At 39.1% G+C, this 26,076-nt stretch overlaps 1 protein-coding gene across 3 annotated transcripts in view; it reads right to left on the bottom strand.

The window, feature by feature from the left end:
* LOC145768831 (protein sel-1 homolog 1-like) overlaps positions 1-23,601 on the bottom strand; it is a 30,878-nt gene extending 7,277 nt beyond the window's left edge. The window contains exons 1-11 of one of the 3 annotated variants that reach the window (XM_082580430.1): positions 23,472-23,601; positions 21,120-21,329; positions 9,321-9,530; positions 8,673-8,749; positions 7,995-8,164; positions 7,293-7,455; positions 5,657-5,852; positions 4,247-4,401; positions 3,413-3,616; positions 2,861-3,030; positions 1,798-1,927 (exon numbers count right to left, since the gene is read on the bottom strand). In XM_082580430.1, coding sequence (XP_082436556.1) covers positions 1,798-1,927; positions 2,861-3,030; positions 3,413-3,616; positions 4,247-4,401; positions 5,657-5,852; positions 7,293-7,455; positions 7,995-8,164; positions 8,673-8,749; positions 9,321-9,530; positions 21,120-21,329; positions 23,472-23,568 — 1,782 coding nt within the window. In that variant the 5' untranslated portion in view covers positions 23,569-23,601. Of the gene's footprint in view, positions 1-1,797; positions 1,928-2,860; positions 3,031-3,412; positions 3,617-4,246; positions 4,402-5,656; positions 5,853-7,292; positions 7,456-7,994; positions 8,165-8,672; positions 8,750-9,320; positions 9,531-21,119; positions 21,330-23,471 lie in introns of those variants that run through there. The other 2 variants (XM_082580431.1, XM_082580433.1) reach the window with 2 other exon arrangements.
* Between the last annotated feature and the right edge of the window lie 2,475 nt (positions 23,602-26,076).

Below are 26,076 nucleotides of genomic sequence, written 5' to 3'. Positions count from 1 at the left end.
AATTGATCATTCTTAAGATTACAAGCTAACAAGTTTCTAATAACAGTACAAGTACATTGTGTCCTAGGCCACAGTCTGAAAGTTTAAAAGACGGGCATTTGCTTTCGGTTTAACTGGCAGACTGGACCGCTACATACCGCCCCTTCATTAACCAGTCGAAGGCAAAGTTACCATCACTTGACACGAGAGATGAGGCATACCAAGACTTCTGCAGCACCAATCTACGACAAAGGCCACAATATCATGCGGTCATTGAACCAGCAACATCGTGATGGGATTCTAATAACGGAGGAGTCTCCATAGTTCCCACCTGAATACCATACCTGGAACTGGTTCTAACAACGCCACCACCAGATTATTTGAGCGGCAATATGCAAAGAAGCTTGAGCGATGGGCCTAAGCTGTCCAAACCATCGACTTTTCTCACAACCCACAAAGCATGGAGCACCATCAACAACCTCACTGATGTCCAGCACACACTCCTAGTCAATAACCCAATTCTGAAAATACCATCGCTTCCCAGCTAGGGTAGAACAGGGTTAAAAAGATGCAGATAAATAGGAGTTTAACCCTCACTGATCACAAGCCATCTCGACTTGCAGCTAAAAAAAGTATCTGTTCTTTGGCGAGTGGAAATACCATCAGACAAAAAAAATCCTGGAAACTTCATTCCAGAGGAGTTTGCCACCACCTTACGCCTAGTAAAACCACACAGGTTTCTAAGGCCAGATGAGATCTGGCCTGCACTTGTACTCTGACTGACTCTGCCCTTCAGTAAATTCCTTTCTTCCTGCTTACACCACCTCAAGAAAACTTAGAAAATGGCTTTAGTGGTTGCAATACCTAATCCTTACAAGCCACCGCAGGACCTCAAGAGATATCGTCCGATATTCCTTCACTTTGTACCTTTCAAAATCCTCGAGCTACTGATCTACAAGGATGTCAACCAGACCATCGACCACCTCCACGAAAAAGAAAGTTAAGTTTCAGCACAGAAAATACACTGTAGATCAGGTCATACTCTTGACCCAAGACCAAGGTGTGAAGGATTTTTTTGAGGCTAAAAAAAGCTGGATTATGGGAAAACCTAGAACATACTCTCAACCATATAAATCCTCTCATCGTATCTACAAAAATGGCGACTGAAACCCACATAGTGGCAGCACCTTTCCAGCTACATTACCAGGATGTTGATCGCAAGCTAAAAATATTCTGTTTTTCTGCACTGAGCCGAATACCTTGAGGTAATATTAGAAATATCGTTCATTTATCCACCACTTGGTTTTACTGCGCAAGAAATTGTCATCGCACATCACATCAACAACAATGGCACCATCTTCAACCAACCTAAAGGAGCAGAAAATGTGCGTTTCTTGGATAATGAAACAAAAGACTAGCTGTTTTCCAGTACCTTTTCAGTGTAGTCCGGAAAATCCTGTCAACCTGCCTCAACTCAGTGGTAAAAGGATAGACTTTCGGGCCCAAATGCTCAAACGAAGATGGAGTAATGTATGGTTTTGCTGCTATCATAGATGCATCACAAAATATCGTCGACCATTTCTTCGTATCTAAACTTTATGCTGGGTAATTACAGATTTAGATCAAGTGAACAAAAAGGCAAAGAAACCTATCTTCCAGTCCACATTCAGGCATGTCATGAAGTGCTCAAGGCACAGCCGAATGTTCTTGAGTGGTATCGAACCGGCGCCCTTTCGAATGTCCCAGAATAGCTCTCACTACTCGGCTGCATATAAGTTGATAGAAGTGAAATAAGTTAGTAACCACACACTGGCGTACCTCAACAGCGGTCTGGCAACTTCTTACTACACCGGTGCCAGTAGCATGCATTTTCGCAAGGTAATACAACGCTAACAAGTGGCCATTCTGTGCAGCTAGATTGAAGCAGCGGAGAGCTTGCTTATAATCCCTGCAACACATAAAGGAATACGAAAGTGGCATAAATCAACCAAGGTTTTACAATTACATACGTTTTACGTAGCAAATCAACATATCACACATGATACCAATGTCACAATGTGTTGGTATAAAGTTAATCACGACAAACTCCTTCGTGTCACTATTCTACGAGCCGGTCTGTATACTCCAAGATTCAAATTACCGCACAAAAAAAACCTCTTTATCATCTTTCATTCTTGGTGATTCTTGGTGCGATAAAGTAGCATGACAAAAAATAAGTTTAATGATACATTTTAAATCAAAGGCGTGCATTCGTGCAACCGAGGTCTATGTGCCAAACTATGACTCCCGATTTTCGTTTGCGTCATGTAAAAACACTAGGCTACGACATAACTTAAACTAAAAAACTAATCTTTTCAACTTTCAGATGTTTGGGAAAGTATACAACATACTACCCACGTATCGACGATGCATAGTTGTAAAATAATGCCTACAACCAATGCACACAAAAGACACTGAGGACCACTGGGCCAGTGGTTCTCAAAGTTTTTTCGTCGCGACGACTTTGGAAAAGTTTGCTGGGCTTACGACGGATCTAGCGATAGAAATTTGTTATTTTTATTTATTGTGGTCTCCAGTCTTCATTTGTCTGGCGGCGAAGTAAATTAGTGAAAAATTGGACTATGTGATAGTTAAATCATAATCACTTGCTACAGTTTCGTAACCTATTAAGTTTTAATGCACATATCAGGAAATAATAATATCTGCATTCTGCAAGTATATTACAACCGCAATGGAGTTTACATACGAAACAGAATTATTGTGCGACGCCCTTGGATAATTGAAACGATTCACCACAACCTCGCGACGCATAGCTCGAGTACATCTGCCGTAAGCCAACAGATATTTGAAATACACAGATGCGTATGAAAAAGCGGCTCACCTGGACGTGCCATGACCATTGAAGTACATGTTTCCCAAATGCAATTGTCCTTCAGGCCATCCTTGGTCTGCAGAAGCTTGGAAGTTTTTGAAAGCTTTGTCAAAATCAACTTTCACTCCTTTACCATGCAAATACATGAGACCTAGTCCAGCTTGCCCAATTGCGTTACCCTGAGCAATGATTGCATGTGAAAATGAAAATTAGAAACACTGTAGTGTTAAGTTTTCACCACATCACTTGGATTTCTGCTTGAAAAAACTAAAAATTTAACGATGGAATATAATCAAGCAGACCAGTGCTTTTCAACTCGTGGGATGGTTCCCACTTGTGCAGATGACAAACGTAATGCGGATGCAAATTGCGCATTTATACTTTAACACATTGTTAACATTGACACACATGTTAAACATAAGTTTAACATGTGTGTCTATTTTGGGTTCTTTATTTTTTGGTTGGTGTAGTACTTTCAATAGATAAACAAGCAGTAACTAATTAAAACGTCAAATTCAGATCAACAACTCCACTTCTCGACTTCTATTTAATAAATTATACCTGTGCTGCAGCAAGCTTGAAGTATTTTAAAGCAGTGTCATTATTTGGTTTAACCATATCAGTGCCTTCAGCAAACATTTTCCCAAGATAACCTTGAGCATTGGCATTTCCACTTTCAGCAGCTCTGTTGAAGTAATCAAAGGCTTTCTCAAGATTTTGCTCAAACCCTTGACTTCCTTGATAATTCAACTGTCCCAGAGTCACCTGAAGTAGAATTCAATAAAATTTAGTTCTTAATGAAACAAGATAAAAAGCATAAACATGAGTAAAGTCGTGCTATGCAACTACCAGGTTGGCTCCAATTTCGGAGCAATTAAGGGTTAGAAAAAGTGGCTAGCAACGTTCGTCAAAAGAAAGAACGAGCTTTTATATCCATCATTTCTTTGGTTTATCTGTTTAGAATGCATGTTGTCACATAAAACCTCAAAAATTAAAATAAAACATTGTCATGAAAAGACATCAAAGAATAAAATGCATTTAAAGTGGGAGAATGAAGTGAAGATGAAGAAATGCTGTAGAAAATGTGGCATTGGTTTAGAAAGAATAAACGTGGAGAAAATAGATTTAGAGTGAAACCGGTTAATCCTCGCGCTAGCTGGATACCAAGTCAAAAGCATTAATATTTTTGAAGAATGAAAATTAACTAGAAACAGCGCTGTAGCTGAAAAAGATAAAATTGTTATACTTATAGCTTCATCCTAAACATACAAATAATCGTTTTTATCATCATTTGTTCTTCAATTTTAAAATTGGCTTTAAACTTGACCAAAAAAACTAATTCATGTTTAACCAACAAAATCAAAATTTCCTATCTCAGTGTAACTCAAGACTAACTTGAGCCGGAGCATCTCCTTTATCGGCAAGAAACTGGTAGTACTGAACCAAGTCATCATCAATCACCCCATAGTTACTTCCTGGGCGATCGGCTTCATCCAGAAGGCGTACACGCATCAAGAGAGAACTTCCTGTCAGTTTCATGCTGGCTGCGACTGAAAAAGGTGCCATCAAATATCATGCTATCTTTCTTGAAGTTAGAGAAAACACAGAAAAAAACGCATTCCACTCGTTTATTCCAGCTAGGCACACACCAAAAAATAAAGTTGGTCCGATCACACCCACCTCGTTGGTTTTGTAAAAAAAAAATACTACAGCTCTAGTTTCAGATCAAATTGGCCAAATTAACCTCTAGCAGGACAATATGATTATTTTTTCATTATACAAATGCCCTTGCGTCTAATAATTCTAAAAAAATGTGAGTGAAATAGCCATATTTACATGTGTTTTGGATTCCAGATTGGTCTACCAGAAAATATAACTAATGAGAGTCACAAGCATGCAAAATATTCCGAAGGTAATTTACCAGTTCCTTTTTACTCTAACTTTTAGCTCTTGAAACCCAGATGTTAGAAGTTTCAGATGCTGAAATTGCCTTGACGTGGTGACGTATGATCACATAAACAAGAAATATTGAAGAATCAACACAGTACAGCATCTGAATCTAATTTTTCGTTGTCTCTGATTGGACAATGGATGGCATCATTTTCAACAATCTAGCAATAAGTTTACAAACTTTCTTTTCTTTACAAAGTCGAAAAGTTATAATTTGACACCTCATACACTACCGATAGACTAGCAACCGCCAACTAGGCTATCTCTTTTGCAGCTTAGAGCATTACATGGTCAATGCTTAACAAAACAGTCTAAAATTTAACTTATACTTTTGTTGTGAAATTTTATGTTGGTTCAGGTTGATGACGCGCACTGCTTCAAGCTGATTTGTCGGCGCAGCGTTTAATCCTTGCTTTCTTCTTTTTGTTATTGTTGTTGCTTTCTTGATGAACGTGCAGCTAGATGTTTGTGGACTGTTTTACTTAGTTATTCAGTTATCTTATGTTAGAAGCTTGTGATAGGCGGACTTTAATTTGTGCCTGTTTATATTTTGCATGTTGTGTTTAGTTGATTAAAGCCTTTACTTTAAGATGAAACAATATGTTCATTTTTATTTGATGTTCATTACAACTTTTAAAACTGAAATGGCCCTACTACCCAAACTAGTACTAAAGTAGCCAAAACCTCATTCAATTTCTCTAAAAAAAAAAGTTCAGAGATGTTACACACAATCACCGCAGGAAAAAGGTGAACTGCTTTCGCGCACGTGGGAGCGCCTGCAACACCCTACGTATATTTACTTGAATCATTAACACAAAATGTAGAATAAAATGGAAGATTCTTTTTACAATTTACCTTTTTCTGCCACACGTCTGTAATAATTTAAAGCAGTTTCACAGCTTTTAGACACCGCAACGCCGGCCCAATAGCGATATCCCAGCATCATACTTCCCATGACGTCGTTGCCTAATGCTGAGAAAGTTAAATACACCAGCGACTTTGCTTGGCTGGAGTTTGTGCCAAGTCCTGTACCGTACATGAATCCAAGACCCTAAAATACAGCACAATCATTTGCAACAATACAACACCAAGACATTTTCTACAACTAAAATTAAACTAAAAATAGGGTGTACACTAGCAGCGGTTCTTAACCTAACTCGAGCCGCTTCAACAAGTCGTCAAGGATTTGTTGGCTCAAACAATCACTTTAACATCTACTCTAAAAAGTTTTGAAGCACTATTTCTTATCACATTGATAAAAGCAAATATACGCCTTCAGCATGTGCAGTTGTGCACTCGAATAGATCCTCACAGCACTCGTCTCAAGAAGTCGAAATACTTTCTTGACTGTGCCGACAGTGAAAACTTGTCGATTCAACATTGTGACTTTTCCAAACCTTCACTCCCGAAGGTTGTGAGGGAATAACGCGTGTCTTCAAAGAGCTGCGTATCAGTCGCAGATATGCGTTTCAATTCTTTACAGGATAGACAGTTTTAGCACATTCCCATATATGGTGTTTCTTAAATTATCTGGCCTACAATCCTACATCTTCCATTCTATAGGATCCGAATGACACTGTAAATGTGTCGAGAGTGGCGAAGAGGAAGTGAAGGATGATCCCAGATCAAGATAACCTTCTGTAAGGGAAAGAGATGAATGCATTGCTGGTGGTAAGCAATTGGTGCGGAGTGATCGCAGGCTGAGTGCGCAAATGAACTCAACCTCAGCAGGGAATCAGTGACATAATACACGTCTACAAATTTTAGCAAATCAAAACAATTACACTTTTCGACCACCCTCAGTATATTTCTAATCTAGCGCTACGTCACTTTTGCTTTTTCCAAGCTTAAGATTGTTTTAAAAAGAACTGATTTCTCATCTTCAGAAGAAATCAAGGCTTCAGTGACGAAGGAGCTGAAGCACTTGAAAAAGACGTTTGTCAAGAGCTTCCGCGGATAGCAGAAAAGAATTAAAAAGTACAATATATAACTCGAAAAGAAACTATTCTGAAAGATGATAATTTGTAATTTATAAAGATTTTTTTATTAAAGTTTTCGTAACAACAAACTGTTTTGTCACACCTCGTTGAGGCACAGCAGGGTACAAATTAAAACTAAGAAACTTTTTGCTGTGCCATGTAAACCGTCTTGATTAAAAATACATTTTTAGGAAGTTTTCTGAATGTAGGCCATCACCTTAGTAAACCAACCATACAAACTTGTGACGCTTGAAACATTCAAGCAAAATAAGGTTTCAAGAGTTTTGATGATTATCAATTTTGGGCACTGTTATAAAAGGTTAAGTACCACTAGTCTACGGTCTGCCGCATCACCGGTCACATCTAATCTGACTGCAAGTATAGCAAGTTTAATCGAACCACATCATACTTTATGGCATCCTGAAAAGCCAGATCGGTCTGATTAAGTGGGGTAACTTAGAACCTTTATTGTACACAACTATAGACCATAAAAAGCAAACTTTTCAAATAACCGCTTGAGCACGAGGATTTCCCATTTCAGCATGTTTGACAAATATTTCTTTCGCTGTACCAATCTGTAAAGGAAGGTGTACTCCTTTGAGATGTGCAAATCCAATTTCTACGTCCGCATCAGCGTGACCTAATGTTGCAGCATCCCGAAGCAACTGGTAACCTCTGAAAGTATACGAGACAACAAAATTATTTACAATTTGTTGATATTTTACAATAAAAAAATTCAGTTACAGCAATGAGATCAAAAAATTACATTTCCTTTGTTGCGACCGTTTGCAAAGATTTAGATTTTAAAATTGGATCCATGCTGAAAAAGGTTGAGTACCACTGCTCTACAAGAACAAACTCAAGCGTGTAATACTGGTTGCAGATTGTAATCAAGAAGTACAACTAAAATACAAACACATTGAAGCAAATACTAAACAATTAGAATACACTAATGTAGAAAAACCACTGTTACAGATAGAACATTTGCACACATGCATTTATTATGCAGTATGCGCAATGCACATGTATTCGATTTTATCATTGCATCTAACATAACATGCATCCCGCGTCATTAGCACCGCAAAAGACGGTTGCTCATGACGGTTGCTCAATTGACGGTTGCTCAATTGCCGGTTGCTCAATTGCCAAAAGACGGTTGCTCAATTGCCAACACAAAATAAATAGAATATACTGCATAATATATAGTAGTTTACCTTGCAATGGAAGGTTTGACGTTTGAAGAATTGATGAGTTTCATTCCCTCTTGATACAAGTCTTCTAACTTTTTATTCTTCAAAGTGTTTCCCTCGACTTCAGTTAGTTCAACATGGGGTGGCGGGCTTGGAGCAGAAGTAACCACGTCTTTCTCATTATCAATAGAACTCTGCAAATGCAATACAATCGCATACAATTTTAATTATTTTAGTTGGCCAGTAAGTTGAAACACTCAGAGAGGTTGTTAATTATGTATACTACTTGCAATGTAAATCAATAGCTTCATGCAGAAAAAGAAAAGGATGAACCATTGAAATATTTGCTCTAAAACTCACATTTATTTGGCCTGCAGAAATAATATCTGTTCAAAGAAACAGAGTATAGTTGGTGTACAAACGCTTTAGCTGCAAACCTTTAAAATACTTTATATTGCTTGCATTGTTAAAACGTTTAGTACAATAAAGTGCGAACGGACAAGCCTTCGATGTGAAACTTTTGTAGGTTATAAGACAAACCGATGAGAAGATAACACAAAAACTTGACGTAATACAGAAAAAAAAACCTAAGTTTGGATTCAGCGCCCAAAACCTACACTAAAACAAATAACAGATCAAAGTCAACAAAAATTGTGCTTAGCTGAGTTATGAAATCACAAATATCGACATAAATTTATTTACCATGCTTGTTTCTTTATTTTCAGACGTAACTGGTACCTTTTCAATCAAAGGCGTCTGCAGCTCTTCTGGCCGATCACCTTGTAGTAGAAGCAGATCATTTTCATTTATAAAATAAGTCCAGTTAAAAATTGACAATAACTAGTAATAAATTATTTGCCATGCTTCGATTATAGTGGTGGTAAGCAACTAAGCAGACCAAACAAGCATTTTTTGGACCACAAAGTTAGCTGTGTGGCAACTCAATGTGAAAACAACACATTTTTTTTCAGCATGGTACTTTATTGTTTGCAAAATTGTAAACCAAGGACGAAAAATAGTCTTAAATTGTAATTCAGGTCGTTCCGCTTATTTGAAAAATTGTACTTGAAACAATGTTCCGGCTCTCTCTATAATCTTCAGCTGTGCAAGTTGGCAGCTCATTTTAGACATGCTGGACAAATGTGCAGATACAACAGCTTACACACAGTACACAGAAACTTCTCCTGTGGCAACCAGTTTGTACATGGACAAATCTTGAACCTTAAACACCATGACCATGTAAACACCAATAGTTTCTTACTGAAACAACTGATACTTGTAGTTCAAGTAACACTTTACACTTTCAAAACATATTTGTCCAAATTTACAAGACAAAGTTTTGAATCTTACCACTTTCTTCTTTTACGTCTTTCATAACTCTTGATTCATGAGAGGAAGTATCTTCCCATTCCCCACGTATACTTGCATACTTCATAGTTTCTGGATTATCGGTAGTTGATGGAGATTTTAAAGACCTTTGTTGTTGCTGATTGTTGTTGTCACTGATGTCATCATCTGCAGCTTTGAATTTTTCATGAAACGAGGTTGCCTGAATGTGCTCTAAAAATGGTTTCGATCAGAAAATAGAAACTTATACAAACTTGTAAGATGGGGCAAAAAGTCAAAAAGCACAAACTTTGTTCATAAATCTATGCTGCGTATGTTGGAATAAAACTATTGCGCAATGGCTGAGAAGATCAGTGGATGGTGCGTGTTTACAAAAGGTTTGGTTGACATCTGTACATAAAAATCAGCCAAAAATGTGTTGTTTTTGCCCTGAAAATAGGGGCAAAAAGTGAAAACAGGATCCGCATGATATCGATCAAACAGCAATATTAGAGATTGTATAGACCAGTCATTGGCAACGTTTTTTCGAAGCAACTCAAATTTTCTAAAAAATGAAGTTTAGAAAATTTTGTGATCCAAGCATAACTCCGACTCCTGCCCAGAGCATTGTGACGCAATAAGCCACACGACCTCGTTCGGGGGAAGTTAATCAGTTATGTGACGTATTGACCAGCTACACGGCGCTTTGACTCTTCAAGCGCAAGTCGTTGGTCTGATGAAAGCCTTTCAGAGTGACTTAACTGAATTTTTAAAAAGCCTTCTAAATCCGTAGTTATAGTTCTGAAATGGCGAAGAATTATTATCAAGATAAAGTGATTAAGATCGATCGACGGCTAAAACTGGTGTGTCTGCCGTGAGACTTGATTTGTCCGCCGAGATAGCTGCTCAGACCGGACACGTTTGTCCGCCGTCAACAAAAACGAATTTCGAGGCCTGTAGGCTACTTCGAATTATATGCTAGTCACTTTGAAGTTTAGCTCTTAATACGCGTAGATACTAAACTGAGCAAACTGCACCTCGTTATTGACACTCCCAAGAAAAAACAAAGCGGAAGAAATCATGAAAAACGTTTTTCAATCATTGTTTGCTTCAACGGCACCATGCAGGCGTTTATCAGCTACCGTACTTCTGTTTCTTTTGTTATCTTAGAAGCAGCGCTCTTGTTGCAACAAGTAGATCTTTTAATTGAGATCGATCCGCAATGAAGGTCAAACTAACGCAAGTTTGAACTTACAAACATTTGCTTTAGGATTTTTTAAAAATAATTTGCGGGGGGGCAGCCACCCCAAGCTATATTCACGGGGGCGCCGCCCCTCCGCCCCCCCGGAGTCGGCGCCTATGGCATCTACTCCTTGTTGCGCCTCGCTTTCCGTTATTTCGTCCAGCTGATACAGCATCTGATGATACCGATTCTGACTAGTTCATCACACAGACTTTGTGTTGCTCGCAGTGTCCCAATTGTGCCGAAATTATGTTGGCTTATAAGCTTACGTAAATCGAGGAAATCTTCTCGCAATGAGCTCTTGATATGTTACCTGTATCTGGTTGAGCAATTAACATTATTTTATGATAATTCAACGTCGCTAGATGTCGAATTAATGTAAAACAAACGTAAATTTCTTATTGAGCATTTGTGCTGACTCGAACGTTGAATCAACCCAAAATTAACTTACTTTCCCCCCCCGTGAGTTTTTTAACGTGAATTACCGTAACAGCGTGCGTATCGCGTTGCTCGCTTTATCACTACTTTTGGTATTATTACATCACAACAAATCAAACAATGCGTTCGTGATAGACTACTCTAGTATATTTTTCGCTTCTCGTTTTACATGTTTTAGTACAATCTCTTTCTACTAAGTGTTCACAGCAATTGCCGAGGCAATTTCAACTTTTGCCGTTTGGCCTCGGCAACGTTTTTGCCGAAGTAAAAATATGCTAATTTCGAAGACTGAACCATTGCGAATTTGCAAACATATACAAAACACATTCAATGAAATCTGTTTGAAAACTCTCGCCCACCCAGAATTCCTCTTTTCTAAGAAAAAATCGACGCCTATGGTGACATGTTCAATTGTTCATTGGTAGATGCACATATAGATTGTAGATGCAAAAAAATTATGACTAGTTATTTTCATCAAACTGGCTATGTGGAAAATAACGTTTCGATTTGTTGCATTGTCAAATTGATCGTCATTTCACAAACTCAAATCCGTGTAATTGCATAAAAGTAGTACCCAGTCACTATAGTGCAATGGATTTATGTTGATATTATTATTTATTTGCGTCAGACAAATCCAAAACAACAAAATAATACACCAACTGCAAATGCACAAAGGTCACAGAGAGCCACTTTGCATGTGGTCAGTTTAGCTAACGAAATATCCACTGTTACAAATTTACATACAATGAGAGTTGAAAGAGTTTAAAGTCGGAATGGCCCGTTTCAGAGAAATCCCGATTCGGAGGCAGCCTTTTTTGGAGAAAGCCCTTTTCGAATATTTTTTAAAAATCCAACGATGCCTTCTGTAAATCCAACGACGCCTTCTGTTAATTTAGAGAATTTTTTGTTTTATTTCACAATGTCATTTCTTTTGCATTCCGACAACAAAAAATAATTTGAATTGAAATTTTGCGAAAAATAAAAAGCGAATTAAATTTATTTTTGAGCTGTTAAATTAAAATGTTTGCTCACATAAAATTGACATACGTATCCTGCGGAGCCGCCTGTATGCAAACTTAGAATATATTTGAATCCTCAACTATTTAAAAAATTTTAATCCCTAGTTTAACAAGTCAATACAAAATCGTCGGATATGATTCCATCGACATCAAATAACAAAAGAAACAAAAAATAACAGTTCATGCGTCCATTTGGAAATTATGGCTGATACCACATAGGAAGTCCCACATGGAGTGAGGTGGAACATTGCTATGCCCGTCGAAGCAAACGACAAGTTTCTTGATGGGACGTCAGCATCTCTATATTTTTTCAACTTTTGTGGCAGACTATGATGGCCGGCTATCACCGTATCGTATGCTATTATCGGGTAGGCTATAAAAACACCTTAATCTTAATGTTAAGCAACAGAAAGCAAGATTGTTAAAACTAACTTTTAAATTGGGTAATCATTCATTATCATTCATTTCTCTATTGTAAGCTAATTCGTTTCAATATATATATGCCGCTGTGATTTTAGAATTCTCTGAAAAAGGCTTTCTCCGAAAAAGATTGTCTCCGAATTAGGGATTTCTCTGAATCGGATTTTCCCATAGTAGCAGACCCGTTGAAAATATTCAGAACGATAAAAACAATCAGATGACATCAGGTCTGATATAAAGCGATTTGAGGGGTGTATGCAATGATTTGAGGAGTGTATTCAACGGTTGATAAACAAAAACATGTTTCCTCAATAAAGCATCAAACGTTGTTATATTATTCATTACTTGGGCACTGACATAACGAGGCAAATTGTGCAATATTCTGAAAGAATCTTTGTAAGCAACATGTAATCGTTTTGTACTGGAAGATCTTAACTTGTTTCACAAATCCACAACTGTGATGCATAAAATGACATACGGTACCATACAATAAGAGTAAAATACAATGTTTTTTACAGCAGATGAGCATTTAGCAAAATGAGATTTTGCATTGTTTGCAGCACATTACTGAGACCATCGGTACCGTACCTGCCTTGAAATATCATTTTCATCTGAGAGAGAACTCTCAATAAATACACCCCGATATTTTAAAGAGTCTGTGAACACAATTTCAGATTTATCTAGATCAGAGGTGACAAACCTGCAGCTCGCGGGCTGCATGCGACCCGTCAAAGAATTTTGTGCGGCCCGCAAAACAATTTGACAATCGCTAATGCATTAAAGACAAAAGACATCTCAAAGCTGTTTTATGCCTTCACTGGTACACCTTTCCTTTGCTACAAGTCGTTACAGGTCGAGGCTGACAAATGAAAATCTTAGTGTGCAGTGAGAGTTGCCACATGGTCTGTTCGACCTAATATTGAACGCACTTAGTCAAGCAAAAAACTTTCCAAAAATCCCACTAAGCAAAAAAATTCAATGCTTTAATGTTATTTTTTAATATTTTATGCTTCAATCCTGCATTATAGCTTCAACTATATGATTCGCAGCGGCTTTTGTTTGTTGTTTGAAAAATAAATTTCATTAACTGATTTACTGTTTCGAAGCATAACGGTCGAAACATTTCGTCAAATTGAGCAAAAAGGATAGCCAAAAAAAGAAGAAATTATACTCATATGAAAGCAAACGCTTAAACTGGAAAATTAAACTGTCTTCAGTGCAAGTACTGTTGCTCTATCCTATTTGCTCGTTGATTTGTTTTTATTTTTACTGTTGTATGTTTCGATTCTGCGTAAGATAATTTCAACGAGGGGGTTTATTACTTTCATTTGCCGTTTGTTACTTTTCATGAATAATATCTTGAGTCGCTTCTAAAACATTTCATAGCAGGTGAGGTAGGTGTGAGGTACAAGTAGCACCTTTGAACCCTGGGCAGTCGCCATGGATTGTTACACCATGGGTCTCAGGGAACACTGGTCTTGATCACACACCAAACTAACAAGTGGGTCCACGTCCCACCTCATGGGCAACAACCTCGACTGGTTGGCTAAAACTTGTTAGAAATCCTGCTGCCTTGCAGGAAATACTTTTTTAAGTAAAGGCTAGGCCCACCGCCAATAACTGTGGTTAGCGTCAGGACCTCCCATGTGACCTTATAAGTGACCTCCCATGCACTACATCGCAACAGTATGGCTATGCGGATGATCTAGCTCTTCTATATGCTCACAGGAACTGGCATGAGGTGGAAAGAAAACTTGAAACTGACCTGAAACTGGTGGCTAACTATCTGGACAAGTGGAGGCTCAAACTGAATACGTCGAAAACAACAATCTCTGCTTTCCATCTAAATAATCGGGAATCTCAGCGTCAACTGTCTGTCTCGCTAAAAGGAAATCCTTTACCATACACTGCAAACCCAACTTACCTTGGAGTAAAACTTGACCGGCAGTTGACCTACAGACCCCACATCGAGTCACTCCGTGCCAAGGTTACCTCGCGAAATAACCTCTTGAGAAGCCTAGCAGGAACAGGATGGGGAGGCCGAGCATCAACCTTGCGTACAAGTGCACTAGCCTTGGTCTACAGCTCAGCCGAATATGCCTCAGCTGTATGGAACCGCAGCAGACACACAAAAAAGATGGATGTGTGCATTAACGACACCTTGCGCATCATCACTGGCTGTCTCCGCCCCACACCTACTGCTTATCTGCCAACTTTGGCTGGCATTGCTCCTGCTCATGTCCGTAGGGAAGAAGCCTCTCACAAACTGGCTCTACATGTGAGACTCGATCCTCAACACCTTCTCTACAGTCACTCCCAAACAAATGGACCAGTCAGACCTCAACGCCTATCATCAAGGCGCCCATTCCATCGATATGCTACACAACTTGTGGATAAGAACTTCAGCTGCATGGAAACATGGATCCAAGAATGGAACGAGCTGCCACATATCCCTCCCCAGTTTTCAGTTATGCCAGCACTCTCCATCCCTCCTGGAGCAGACCTCTCAAGAAAGGCATGGGTCACATTGAACAGGATCAGATGTGACGTTGGCTGTACTGGAGCTAATTTGTTTAGGTGGGGGTTGCATAATTCGCCGATATGTGTCTGCGGAGCGGTAGAACAAACAATGCAACACATACTCCACGAATGTCCCATCTTACGACCCCCAAGTGGAATCACTGGTATTCGACAACTGGACCCAACTACCGTATCTTGGCTGCACGAGGAGGCATTGCCAATCTAAGCTACTGCAAGTCAAACGAGAGAAGAAGAAGAGAAGAAGCGTCAGGAAGGGCATCCGGCTGGAAAACCTTTGCTCCAAAATATTATTTAAATGCAGCAAAAGCTAAAAATGGCCCCTAGTCCCCAGCAGCCCTTAGATGGGCAAGGGGTGCGAAGAATCTCTGGGTTCCGAGAAAACAAAAAAACATTGAAAAAAGATTATGGTGTTAGAATCGGATCCTGGAATGTGGGAAGTTTGTGTGGTAAAGGAACTGAAATATGTGAAGAACTAAGAAAAAGAAGGGTAAATATATGTTGCCTAGAGGAAGTAAGATGGAGGGGACAGTCAGCGCGGTTTTTAGGTGTCAATGGGAGGAGATATAAGTTATGGTGGTCAGGAAATAACACAGGAATCGGTGGTGTTGGTTTCTTGGTAAAAGAGGAATTGTGTGAGAAAGTAATAGAAGTTAGAAGAAGGAGTGACAGAGTGATGACAATGGTACTTGCCTTTGAAGAGGAGGTAGTGAGGCTAATCTGTGCATATGCACCTCAAAGTGGTAGGGATTACTTAGAAAAGGAAAGTTTTTATGATGTTTTGGCAGAGGAATGGGATTTACGGAGTTCAAAAGAGTTGGTGTTTGGATTAGGAGATTTTAATGGACATGTTGGAAAACAAGCAAATGGGTTCGAGGGCATTCATAGAGGGTATGGTTTTGGGGAGAGAAACATGGAAGGAAGAATGCTACTTGAATTTTGTGATGAAAGGAAACTTTGTATTGCCAACACATGGTTTAAAAAGAAAGAGAAAAGGAAGGTGACTTACAGCTCAGGAGGACATGAGTCGGAAATTGATTTTATTGTGGTTGGGCAGGAACAGAGAAAGTACTTGAAGAATGTGAAAGTAATTCCGTGGGAGTTGCAGCATAGACTAGTAGTAGGAGACTTAAATATGAAAAAAGTGAAGAAAATTGTGAAGAAAGAACGAGTTTTTGTGAGAAATGTGTGGAAACTGGAGGAAAAAGAAACGAGAATTAAGTTTGTGAAATTTAAAAGAGCAAAAGAGCTGGTAAACATGAGTGCGCAGGACTTGTGGGCTTCATTTCAGAAAGGTGTCCTGGCAGCATGTGATGAAGTATGTGGGAAAAAGAAAGTGAGGAGGGATCGTGGAGACACATGGTGGTTAGGGTGAAGTGAAAAAAATTTTTTCTTTCAAATCAAAAAGTCTAGTTTACCAAAATTCGGAGTTGACCCCAAAAACACCTTCAAACACAATTTTGGGTCGGTTCCCCCCAGGGGGTGCAGGCACACCCCCCCTAAAGTTCGAAAAACCCCAATTTTATAAAAAAATTAATATCTCATTAACCACAGACGATAGAAAGTCGGTTGATGGCTTAAAATCATCAGAAGGTACAAGTTTATATTACCTTTAAGAGAAGTATTTTTACTAAAAGCACTACAAAGTGGTCATTTTTGGAAATAATGTAATTTTAGTCGTATATTTACGTCAAATTTGGTCGATTTTTGTATATTCAGTTGATATTTTATGCTTAGTACGGTGTAAATGCGTACAGTGGCGCTTGGCTACAAAACCGCATTGTTAATGACTCCCTTAGTCCTAATCTGTTATGATTAGGCAGTAGGCACGGATGTAGCTTCAATAATTGTAAGTTTATTTCAATGTATGTTCACTTGTTCAGATTAATTACGTGCTCGAGGTTCTTCAGCTTTGTCAATATTGCCAACCAAATCTACGACCCAACACCGATCATCTCTAAAAGAAGTAGCAATAACTTGTGAAAGATTTGGAATTTCGGATAGAGCAGGTGCTGCTATTGCTACTGCCACTCTCAAAGCATTTGGTATAGTAACTGACATTGATAAATCACAAGTTATTGACCGAAGTAAATTAAGGAGAGAACGACAAAAGTACAGAGAAGAAATTCAGAAGGAAGAAGAATTGCAGTTCGATATTGTGGAAGGACTTTATGTTGATGGACGAAAGGATGCCACCATTACCAGTGTGAAACAAAGGAGCAACTATCATCGAACCAGAATCATTGAAGAGCACTATGTAGTTGTCGGTGAACCCTTTGAATTTTACATCACTCATATCACACCAAAAAATGGAACTGGTCAACAAATTGCTCAAGCCATGTATGGTGCAATTGAAGGCACAGCAATGGAAAGCAAGCTAAACATCATTGGGACATGCATACAAGCAGTGGCGCAAAAATGGGTCAGAAGAGAATAAAAAGAAGTATAAGAGTATGAAAAAGAAGGCAAAGAGGGTTGTTGCAAGAGCTATGAAGAATGGTGCTGAGGAGGAACTTAATAAAATGGGGGAAAGCCAAAACAAAGTATTCAGACTCATAAAGCAAATGAAAAAGGATGGGAATGATATTGTAGGGGGAAGATGTATAAGGAGTGGAGATGGGAAGTTGCATTTCAGCCCGGAAAGCAGAGGAGAAGTGTGGAAGGAACATATGGAATATGTTATGAATAAGGAGAATGTATGGGATCATATGACAGAGGTTGATCTGGTGGAGGGTCCAGTGGGAAAGGTTACTCGTGATGAAGTGGTGGAGGCAATGGGGCAAATGAAACTGCATAAAGCAGCCGGTCCATCAGAAGTGAGCGTAGAGATGATAAAAGCAAGTGGAGAGTTGGGAATTGAAGTAATGCTACAACTTAGCCAAAGGGTATTAGATGGAGAGGGAATGCCGGAGGAGTGGAAGCATAGTACTCTTGTTCCATTGTTCAAGAGAAAAGGGGATGTGAGAAGTTGCAGTGCATATAGAGGTGTAAAACTACTAGAGCATGGAATGAAAATTGTGGAGCGAATACTAGAAAAGAGGTTGAGAACATTGGTGAAATTAAATGATATGCAGTTTGGATTTATGCCAGGAAAAGGTACAGTGGATGCTCTGTTTATATTGAGAAGAATGCAGGAGGAATACCGAGAGAAGCAGAGAAAACTATATATGTGTTTCGTCGACTTAGAAAAAGCATTTGACAGAGTACCAAGGAAAGTGATGGAGTGGGCAATGAGGAAAAGAGGTATACCGGAGGTATTAGTGAGAGCTGTGATGTCTATGTATGAGGATGCAAGAACAAAAGTGAGAGTTGGATCAAATTATTCAAATGAGTTTTTTGTGAAGGTTGGTGTACACCAAGGATCAGTTTTGTCACCTCTGATATTTGCTATTGTGGTTGACGTTGTAACTGAAGGAGTGAGGGAGGGCTTATTGAGTGAAATTTTGTATGCAGACGACCTGGTCTTGACAAGTAATAGTATGGAGGGACTGGAGAGAAAGTTTGAGAAATGGAAAGAAGCATTTGAAACCAAGGGTATGAAGGTGAATCTTGAAAAAACAAAAGTGATGGTGAGTGGAGCAGAAGGAGCAGTTGTTGAGAGCAAAGTGGATCCCTGTGGAATATGTGGCAAGAGAGTGATGAGAAATTCAATGCAATGCAAGGAATGTGGAAAGTGGGTACATGCAAGATGTGCTAATGTCAAGAGAGCCGCAACAAGATTGGCGAAGTGTTTTGTTTGTGGGAAATGCAGTAAAGGAAGGAATGAAGTGGAAGGCCATGATGATGAGTTCTGCCATGGCATAGAAACAGTGACAGACTTCTGTTATCTGGGTGATCGGATAAATGGAAGTGGTGGATGTGAAGCAGCGGTGACAACAAGGGCAAGATTGGGCTGGGCAAAGTTCAGGGAATGTGGGGAAATGTTGTATGGCAGAAAATTCTCACTAAGGATGAAAGGGAAAGTATATCGGAGCTGTGTGCGGCCTGCAATGCTATATGGTAGCGAGACATGGATATTGAGAGAGTGAACTGGCAATCCTGAGAAGAACGGAAAGGTCAATGGTGAGAGCAATGTGTGGGGTGAAAACGAGAAGGGAAAAAAGGACTGAAGAATTGTTGGATATGCTAGAGATGAAAGAGACCATAGACCAACTGGCAAGGGCAAATGGAGTAAGATGGTATGGACATGTGATAAGGAGGGAGGAAGGAAGTTTTCTTAGAAAGGCACTAGATCTAAAGGTGGATGGGAAGAGGAAACGCGGTCGTCCAAGAAGAACGTGGAAACAACAAGTGAAGGATGAATTTAAAAAAGTCGGACTGAAGGAGGAAGATGCAAGGGACAGGGTGAAATGGAGAAAAGGGATTAAAACAATTGCTGCACGGAAACAATCGGCCACCCCCACTAGTGGGGAACAAACCGACGATGGATTATGATGATGATGATGTTACAATTAAAAAGTTGTGTGGCCGGAAAACTCATGTGTAACTGACAAAGTGGCCCGCGACCGCAAAAAGATTCATCACCCCTGACCTAGATGTAGCACAGGAGCACGTGAAAGATAAAAGTTTTTGGGGAAGAATAACATACCAAATGACTTTTTAGACTTGAAGGTCTATACTCGTGTTTCTCAGCAGTCGAGTGTAGCATGAACTCAGCGATAGACACGTGTTTCGCCCATGAGGCTGGGCTCATCAGTAAGTTCTTGCTACACTCGACTGCCGAGAAACACATGTTTTTGGAAAAAGTCTTGATGGCTAGAGTGGAGGCTACACCGGTATGGTTAGCGAAACACAATGCTCGTTGTTCTATAGTGAGTAGTCACTAGTCAGGTAGTGCTGACGCCAGGAAGATCGCTCCTTCTAAACTGTGCATATCCTTGGCGACAGTTAGTTTAGTTGTTTTCTTTCCACAAAGGTAAGAATTCAATTGTCTGGCAAAAGCAGCGGTTGAGAACTATGTGGCAAGAACTAGTGGTACGGTACTGATGAGCCCAGCTTCATGGGCGAACATGTGTCTGTTCCTGAGTTCTTGCTGCACTCGACTGCCAAGAAACACAGGTTTTTGGGAAAAGTCTTGATGGCTAGTGTGGAAGCTACACCGGTATGGTTAGAGAAACACAATGCTCGCTGTTCGAAAGTGAGTGGTCAGGTAGTGCTGACGCCAGGTAGATCGCTTTTTCTCAACATATCTATACTCTATAGTTACCTGAATCTTGAATGTCGCCATTCAAACTCTCTACAATTGGGACTAAGACAGTGTCTAACCAAGAATTTGGTACAGTGCCATGACTAAAACATGTATTATATTAAAGTGGGAGCACATCTTTTAGGTGCAGACAGTTAGGCGCCGGTCAAATGGGTGCGCACACTGGAGTGTGGCATCAGGATATTTAGGTGCGGAGCACTGTGGCAGCTGGTCATTTAGGTGCAACTTGAACGGCGCCTAATTGTCTGCACCGAAAAGAAGTGGTCCCTAAAAAGTGCACGCAATTTAATGGCAGTTTGCCAAGCAAGGGACCAATTGTGTCCACGCTTCAACGAAATATTGAAAGATTATAATATTTATCAGTAAATGAAATATATGAGTTAACAAATTCTTTTTCATTGTTGGTTTTGCTGGAATTTAGCAAAGAGCTGTAATGATGCTTCCACATCTCAGCAATTGCTTCAGGACCTTTTGCTCCACCAACATTTACAGGAAGAAAACTATTTTATCACTATTGTGTTATGAATATCAGTATTTATATACGGTACCTCTGTTTTTTGTTGGACAACACAGTTTTTAAAACCTAGCGTAAAGTTTAGATTAGCTGAAGCTATCATAATACAATCTATTAAAGTTGGATAGGAAACCATACATTCTGCATCTTTTCATACTTTAATGGAACTTCCACCATTTGTAGTTCTTGAGATATGGATGATGGTCGCCATTTAGCCCAGCAAAAAAATAAAGGGACTTCAGCTTCCTCTTAAACATTATTATCTTTTTTAAATATTTTGCATGCGATACTTTTTCAACAAATGGGACACTTTAAACGTGTGGCACCAACAAAATTCCAAAAAAGTATTTTTAAGAACCACCCTAAAATATATCCCAGTGATAAAATTTAATGCAAGAAGAAAAAATTAATGTAATAATAACAGAAACTTGATCTTTAGAAATACCTGTAGCTGTAGTCCAATCTCCACGCTCATGCCCTTCATTGAAAACTTTTTGTATTTTATGTGCAACTTCGTGTTTATGGCCTGGGGATTCCGATTTTGATGATTTAGAGAAATATACTACAGGGCTTTCCTTTGAATTTGATTTGGTCTTAATATTGCTATTTTCTGACACGGTTTCGTCATGATCTGCTGGTGGAGCATTATGCTCATCTGAAACACATATAATTTTTTGATACTGGCACCACAGCCTTACTTCAAGTTGCTTTACTTACATCCAGGCACATAATTACAAAGCTTGCCAGCAACACAATCTTCACCCTCACCAGTTGCCACCGGTGACTAATGGAGAAAGAGATCAAGACGTTTAAAAATGGAGTATTCGTTCCACTTCTCTTGAAGATCTCACACCTATCTATGACTTCTCAATCACAGTCTACACAAAATGTGTTTAGCCAAATGATCTGATTCTTTTACTAAACACTTTGTGGGAAAATTATATATACTATATCATAATATAAATATATACTATATCATATATAAATACACTTCAAAATAGGAGACAAACACACTCTCAATCTGTCCAGAAACAGTGACTAAACATCATTGAAACCAAACCAGTAACAATAACTTCCCACTAACACAACTTAAAATCCAAGCATTGGCTTAATGACAGAATCAATGAAAAATTGCTTGTCATTCTGCTCTAGAACAATAAAGGGAAGAAAACAAAGCACTTATGTCCTGCAGCATGTGGTGTCATTGAAAGAAAAAATTTCGTCTTGCACGTCTTTCTGAACTATTTGACAGATTCTAGCTGAGAATTTGATGATGAATAGATTCTTAAGTACTGGGATGTGTTGGGCTATGTTGTAAAGGTGTAAACCGTTATAAAAAGAAAAAAAAACTTCCTGGCCTGATGTTCGCCCTTTGTTTCCTAAGATAGTCAATGAGACTGAGATCAAGCTTTTTTTAGTGTGGGCTTTGGTCAGTGTAGGCTACATGAGTGCGGAGATGGCTGATGAGGCCTATCTGTGGGGTGAAGCTTCTACTGCAGGATGGACATTAAAAGGATGGTTGGCTAGGGCCAGGGTTGTTTGAGGCTAGGGCCTTGCGATGTTCTTGTTTTTTGACAGCAGATAACATACAGTGTTTCTCAGCTGATTCTGTGTCTTTATAAATAAGACTGCACCATGTTGGTTATTCTAGTTAGTTCTCCGTAGAGCAGTTTAGGAATGCGATGGTTCGGCATCCGGTGGATGTGGCGAGCCCATCTTATTTGTGCCTTTTTTATGAGGGTAAGAGTGCTGGGCATGTTTGCTTTACTGAGAACTTCAGTGTCTGGGCTTTGTCCTGCCATCGAATCTTGAGAAGCTTTCAGAGGCGGGAAAGGTGGAAGTGGTTCACCTGCCTTTCGTGTCTCCTATAAAGAGTCGAGGCCTCACACACATACAGAAGGGTCATCAGAATAACAGCTTCGTGAACTTTTAGATTTGTGGGCAGTTTGATTCCCCGCCTCTTCCACATGTTAGACCTCAATTTACCAAAGACGATATAATAGATGCTTTCTTCCTGGCCTATCTTTCAGGTGGTAGTTTTGTTTCTCAAAAGAACAAAAGTTAAAGTAATAGGCTGTCCAATGTCCATGAAAGTGTAACACAGCTTTAGCACAACATATGACGTATGTTCAAAACTATTCAACGTTTTCTCTTCCTGCCAAATGTAGTATCACTTGTGTAAAGTATTTTTAGGGTATTATATTGTTGTGTCGCTATTATTCCACACGTGTAAATTGTTTCAAATCGATCGGCCTTGTTGTAGCAATATGTAAGTGATGAAGCTCATGCACTAATTGTGCCCATGTGATCAAATGTTCTCTGGCGAAAAACCATTTGCCACTTGTTAACCAGGCTCCTTATTCTCCAGACGTGATACCAATGTGGTTTCTAGCTTTGCCCTGGAAGTTCAAAACCACTATAAAAGAGATATGATTTCAGTCGCATGAAGACAACATAGAAAAAAAATGATGGAGGAACTATTCAAGAGATGTTTCCAGAAGCAGAAAAAGAATTGGAAAAAATGTGTGAACCTCTAAGGGGAATATTTTGAAAGAACCATAGGCATACAAAGCCAAGTAACTTAATTAGACTTAACATATTTAATTGTGTTGCGTATTTTATGCTAAACAGTCACATTCACATATATAATTTTTGAACAGACTTCCCACATGTGTTTACACATAGCTCAAGCTCAATTTTAGCCTTACAAATAATTGCAAGAATTTAGCCTATCTGAACTAAGGTAAACAAAATGACAAAACTATGTAACAACCCTTATTTATAAAACAAAATTTACCTGATAAACAACATATACTTGTTGTTAACAGTGGTATGGCCAATAATAAATAACAAAAGAAAATGGAAAGACTATGATTATTCCATATGAATAACATATCAAAGAGTTTTTACTGATGATTCCACAACCTGCATAAAAATTTATTAACATGCCAGTCTTCGAAATTAGCCTCGGCAATCGGCAATTGCCGAGGCAGATGCATGAATGGCACATTAGCCTCGGCAATAAAAATGCCGAGGCCACACGAGCGCTTGTAAGGAGTGGACCACAACATTACAAAAATAACCCTAATTTTCTGAGACCACACCAGACTAGGAGGTTGATTCAATCTTACTATTGCTAGCCAGCTGGCAGAATTGAATCTTTTATAGAAATATCACCCTATTTGCATTGATTCAACGCCAGTAGACGTCAAATTTTTGTAAGCATTTACTCCTTATCGCGCTTCGCCTTCCGTTATCTCGTCCAGCTGTATCAGAAACGATCGCGCCGCTTTCACAACGAACCACGCAACATTAACGGACGTCGAATACATGTAAGTAATAGGTTAACGCGCTTTAGAGTGAGCTTTGTTAATTGCGGTTTGTGATAGATGTCTGGTTGTGTAACAACTACAGGTGCAATTTTATGCGCTGACAATGCTCATGTGAACTATAAAAAAAGTTTGCAACCTTATAAATACTGGCTTAATTGTTACGCAAAAGTTATTCTTTCATCGAATGCTTGTTCTTTACCAGTGTCATTGCCAATATATATCATGGTAAAGGAAGATACAGTTAAAAAGTGGAATTTACCTGCTATCAGGGTTGGTTGGGTCAAACCTCTGGAAGGTTTTTCCCAGTTTCCCCCGGGTAAAACTGGGGGAAACCGGGTAAAACTGGGGGAAACTGGGTAAAACTGGGGGAAACTGGGTAAAACTGGGGAAAACCCTTAAAACTTCTAAATGTGTTGTTTGCGGAGTTTCTTATGCAATATAATGACTAGCCAGCTGTTTAGCTGTTATCTCATGACATTTTCCAATTGAATTGCATCAATACTTAGATAAAATAAATAAAGCTTCGGATCATCACAGAGTGATATTTCAGGTTTTTCTTTTGACACTTTCTCAATGCGTACTGACCCACTGTCTGCTGGCAGTACCAAACTACCAATAGTAATTTCTTATTGAATTCCGATGGTCTACCTCCAGCTCAAAGACCACGCCAGTCAGTGTTGTGCTGTTGTGACTAATTGCTTCAGTTTAAATTGCAGCTTGCGAACCAACTGATATCTTCCAGCACTTTGCCAGAAAGCAGTAGAGGTCGTCCACATAGCCTTCCCAGTCCGAGTCCCTCAGTGGTAAGCACTTTCCTAAAACGCTTTTTCGCACAGAAAAAAACGAAAGGCCTCAAAAACGATGTCTAGTGTGCTACTCTCAGGGAAGGAGAAAAGTGAGAAGAAAAATGAAGGAGACAATGTTGATCAGTTTCAAAAATATATGACTTTATCTGCAGATGAGCAAGAAACTGCACGCAACTTTGTTTTTGAAAAAGATGACAATTTATTCTCCTACTGGCAGGATATGAAACTAAGGACTAAGGATACATCTATTTTTCCAAACATCTCTTATCAAATCAATGAAAAAATTGTCACCAAGTGCTTAAATATTGGCAATACATAAGAAAAGTTGCAAACAATGAGTCAGTAAAGAAGTTTTGTTCATTGATGATTGCAATATCATCATGCCCACCATCCAGTGCTGGAATAGAACGCTTGTTCAGTGGCATGGCTTTAATCTACACAAAGCAAAAAAATAGACTGGGCAATGAGAGGGTTGCCAAATTAGTGCATGTTTATAGACACTTCGGATGGAAAGAATCTGAAACCCCAGATGAAGAGCTGTTCAATGTCGACAATGAAGACTGCCGACATGTTATCAATGACTGAGATTATACCGGCTCTTAATCTTTCTTTCTTTGGCTTTTGTTGTTCAATGTTTACAATTTTGTTCGCTGACTGCATGTTAGGCACAGGTGAGCATCTAACTTGATAACATACTGGTATCATACGTATGTTCATCTATGTAAACTAATGATTGGACCTATCTATTATTAGATATTAGTAAATCACAGTATTTTTCTTTTTTTGTAAGATGAGCACAGGAAATCTTATAGGTTGATTCAAAATATGATGGATTGATGGTAATAAACATTAACTATGAGGAGTAATCATTATTAGTCATTCACATTTGCAAATTTCAACAACTCAAGTTTTACCCAGTTTCCCCCAGTTTTTCCCAGTTTCCCCCAAAAGGTTTTTCCCAGTTTCCCCCAGGGTTTTACCCGGGTAAAACTAAAGTGGGAGAAACCTCCTTGGCCAACCCTGCCTGCTATAGGTTACGAAACAGAGGGGACAGAAGGAAAAGTTAGTGTAGTATTTTGTAAAATTTGCAAAGAATTTTATGAAGGAAACAAATCGGAATTAGAAAAGCTACGGGGCCCAGTTAAAAAAGTAGCACAAAATTGGATAAATGATACTTCGGCAGTAAAGAAAAGTAATGCTTCCGACCATATGACATCGCGCGTTCATGAACGGGCAGTTTTGCGTCTTCAAGAAACTAGCACCA

Source organism: Aplidium turbinatum, chromosome 4, assembly GCF_918807975.1.
Source record: "Aplidium turbinatum chromosome 4, kaAplTurb1.1, whole genome shotgun sequence".
Lineage (NCBI taxonomy): Eukaryota > Metazoa > Chordata > Ascidiacea > Aplousobranchia > Polyclinidae > Aplidium > Aplidium turbinatum.
This window is presented reverse-complemented; position numbering and strand designations above follow the sequence as displayed.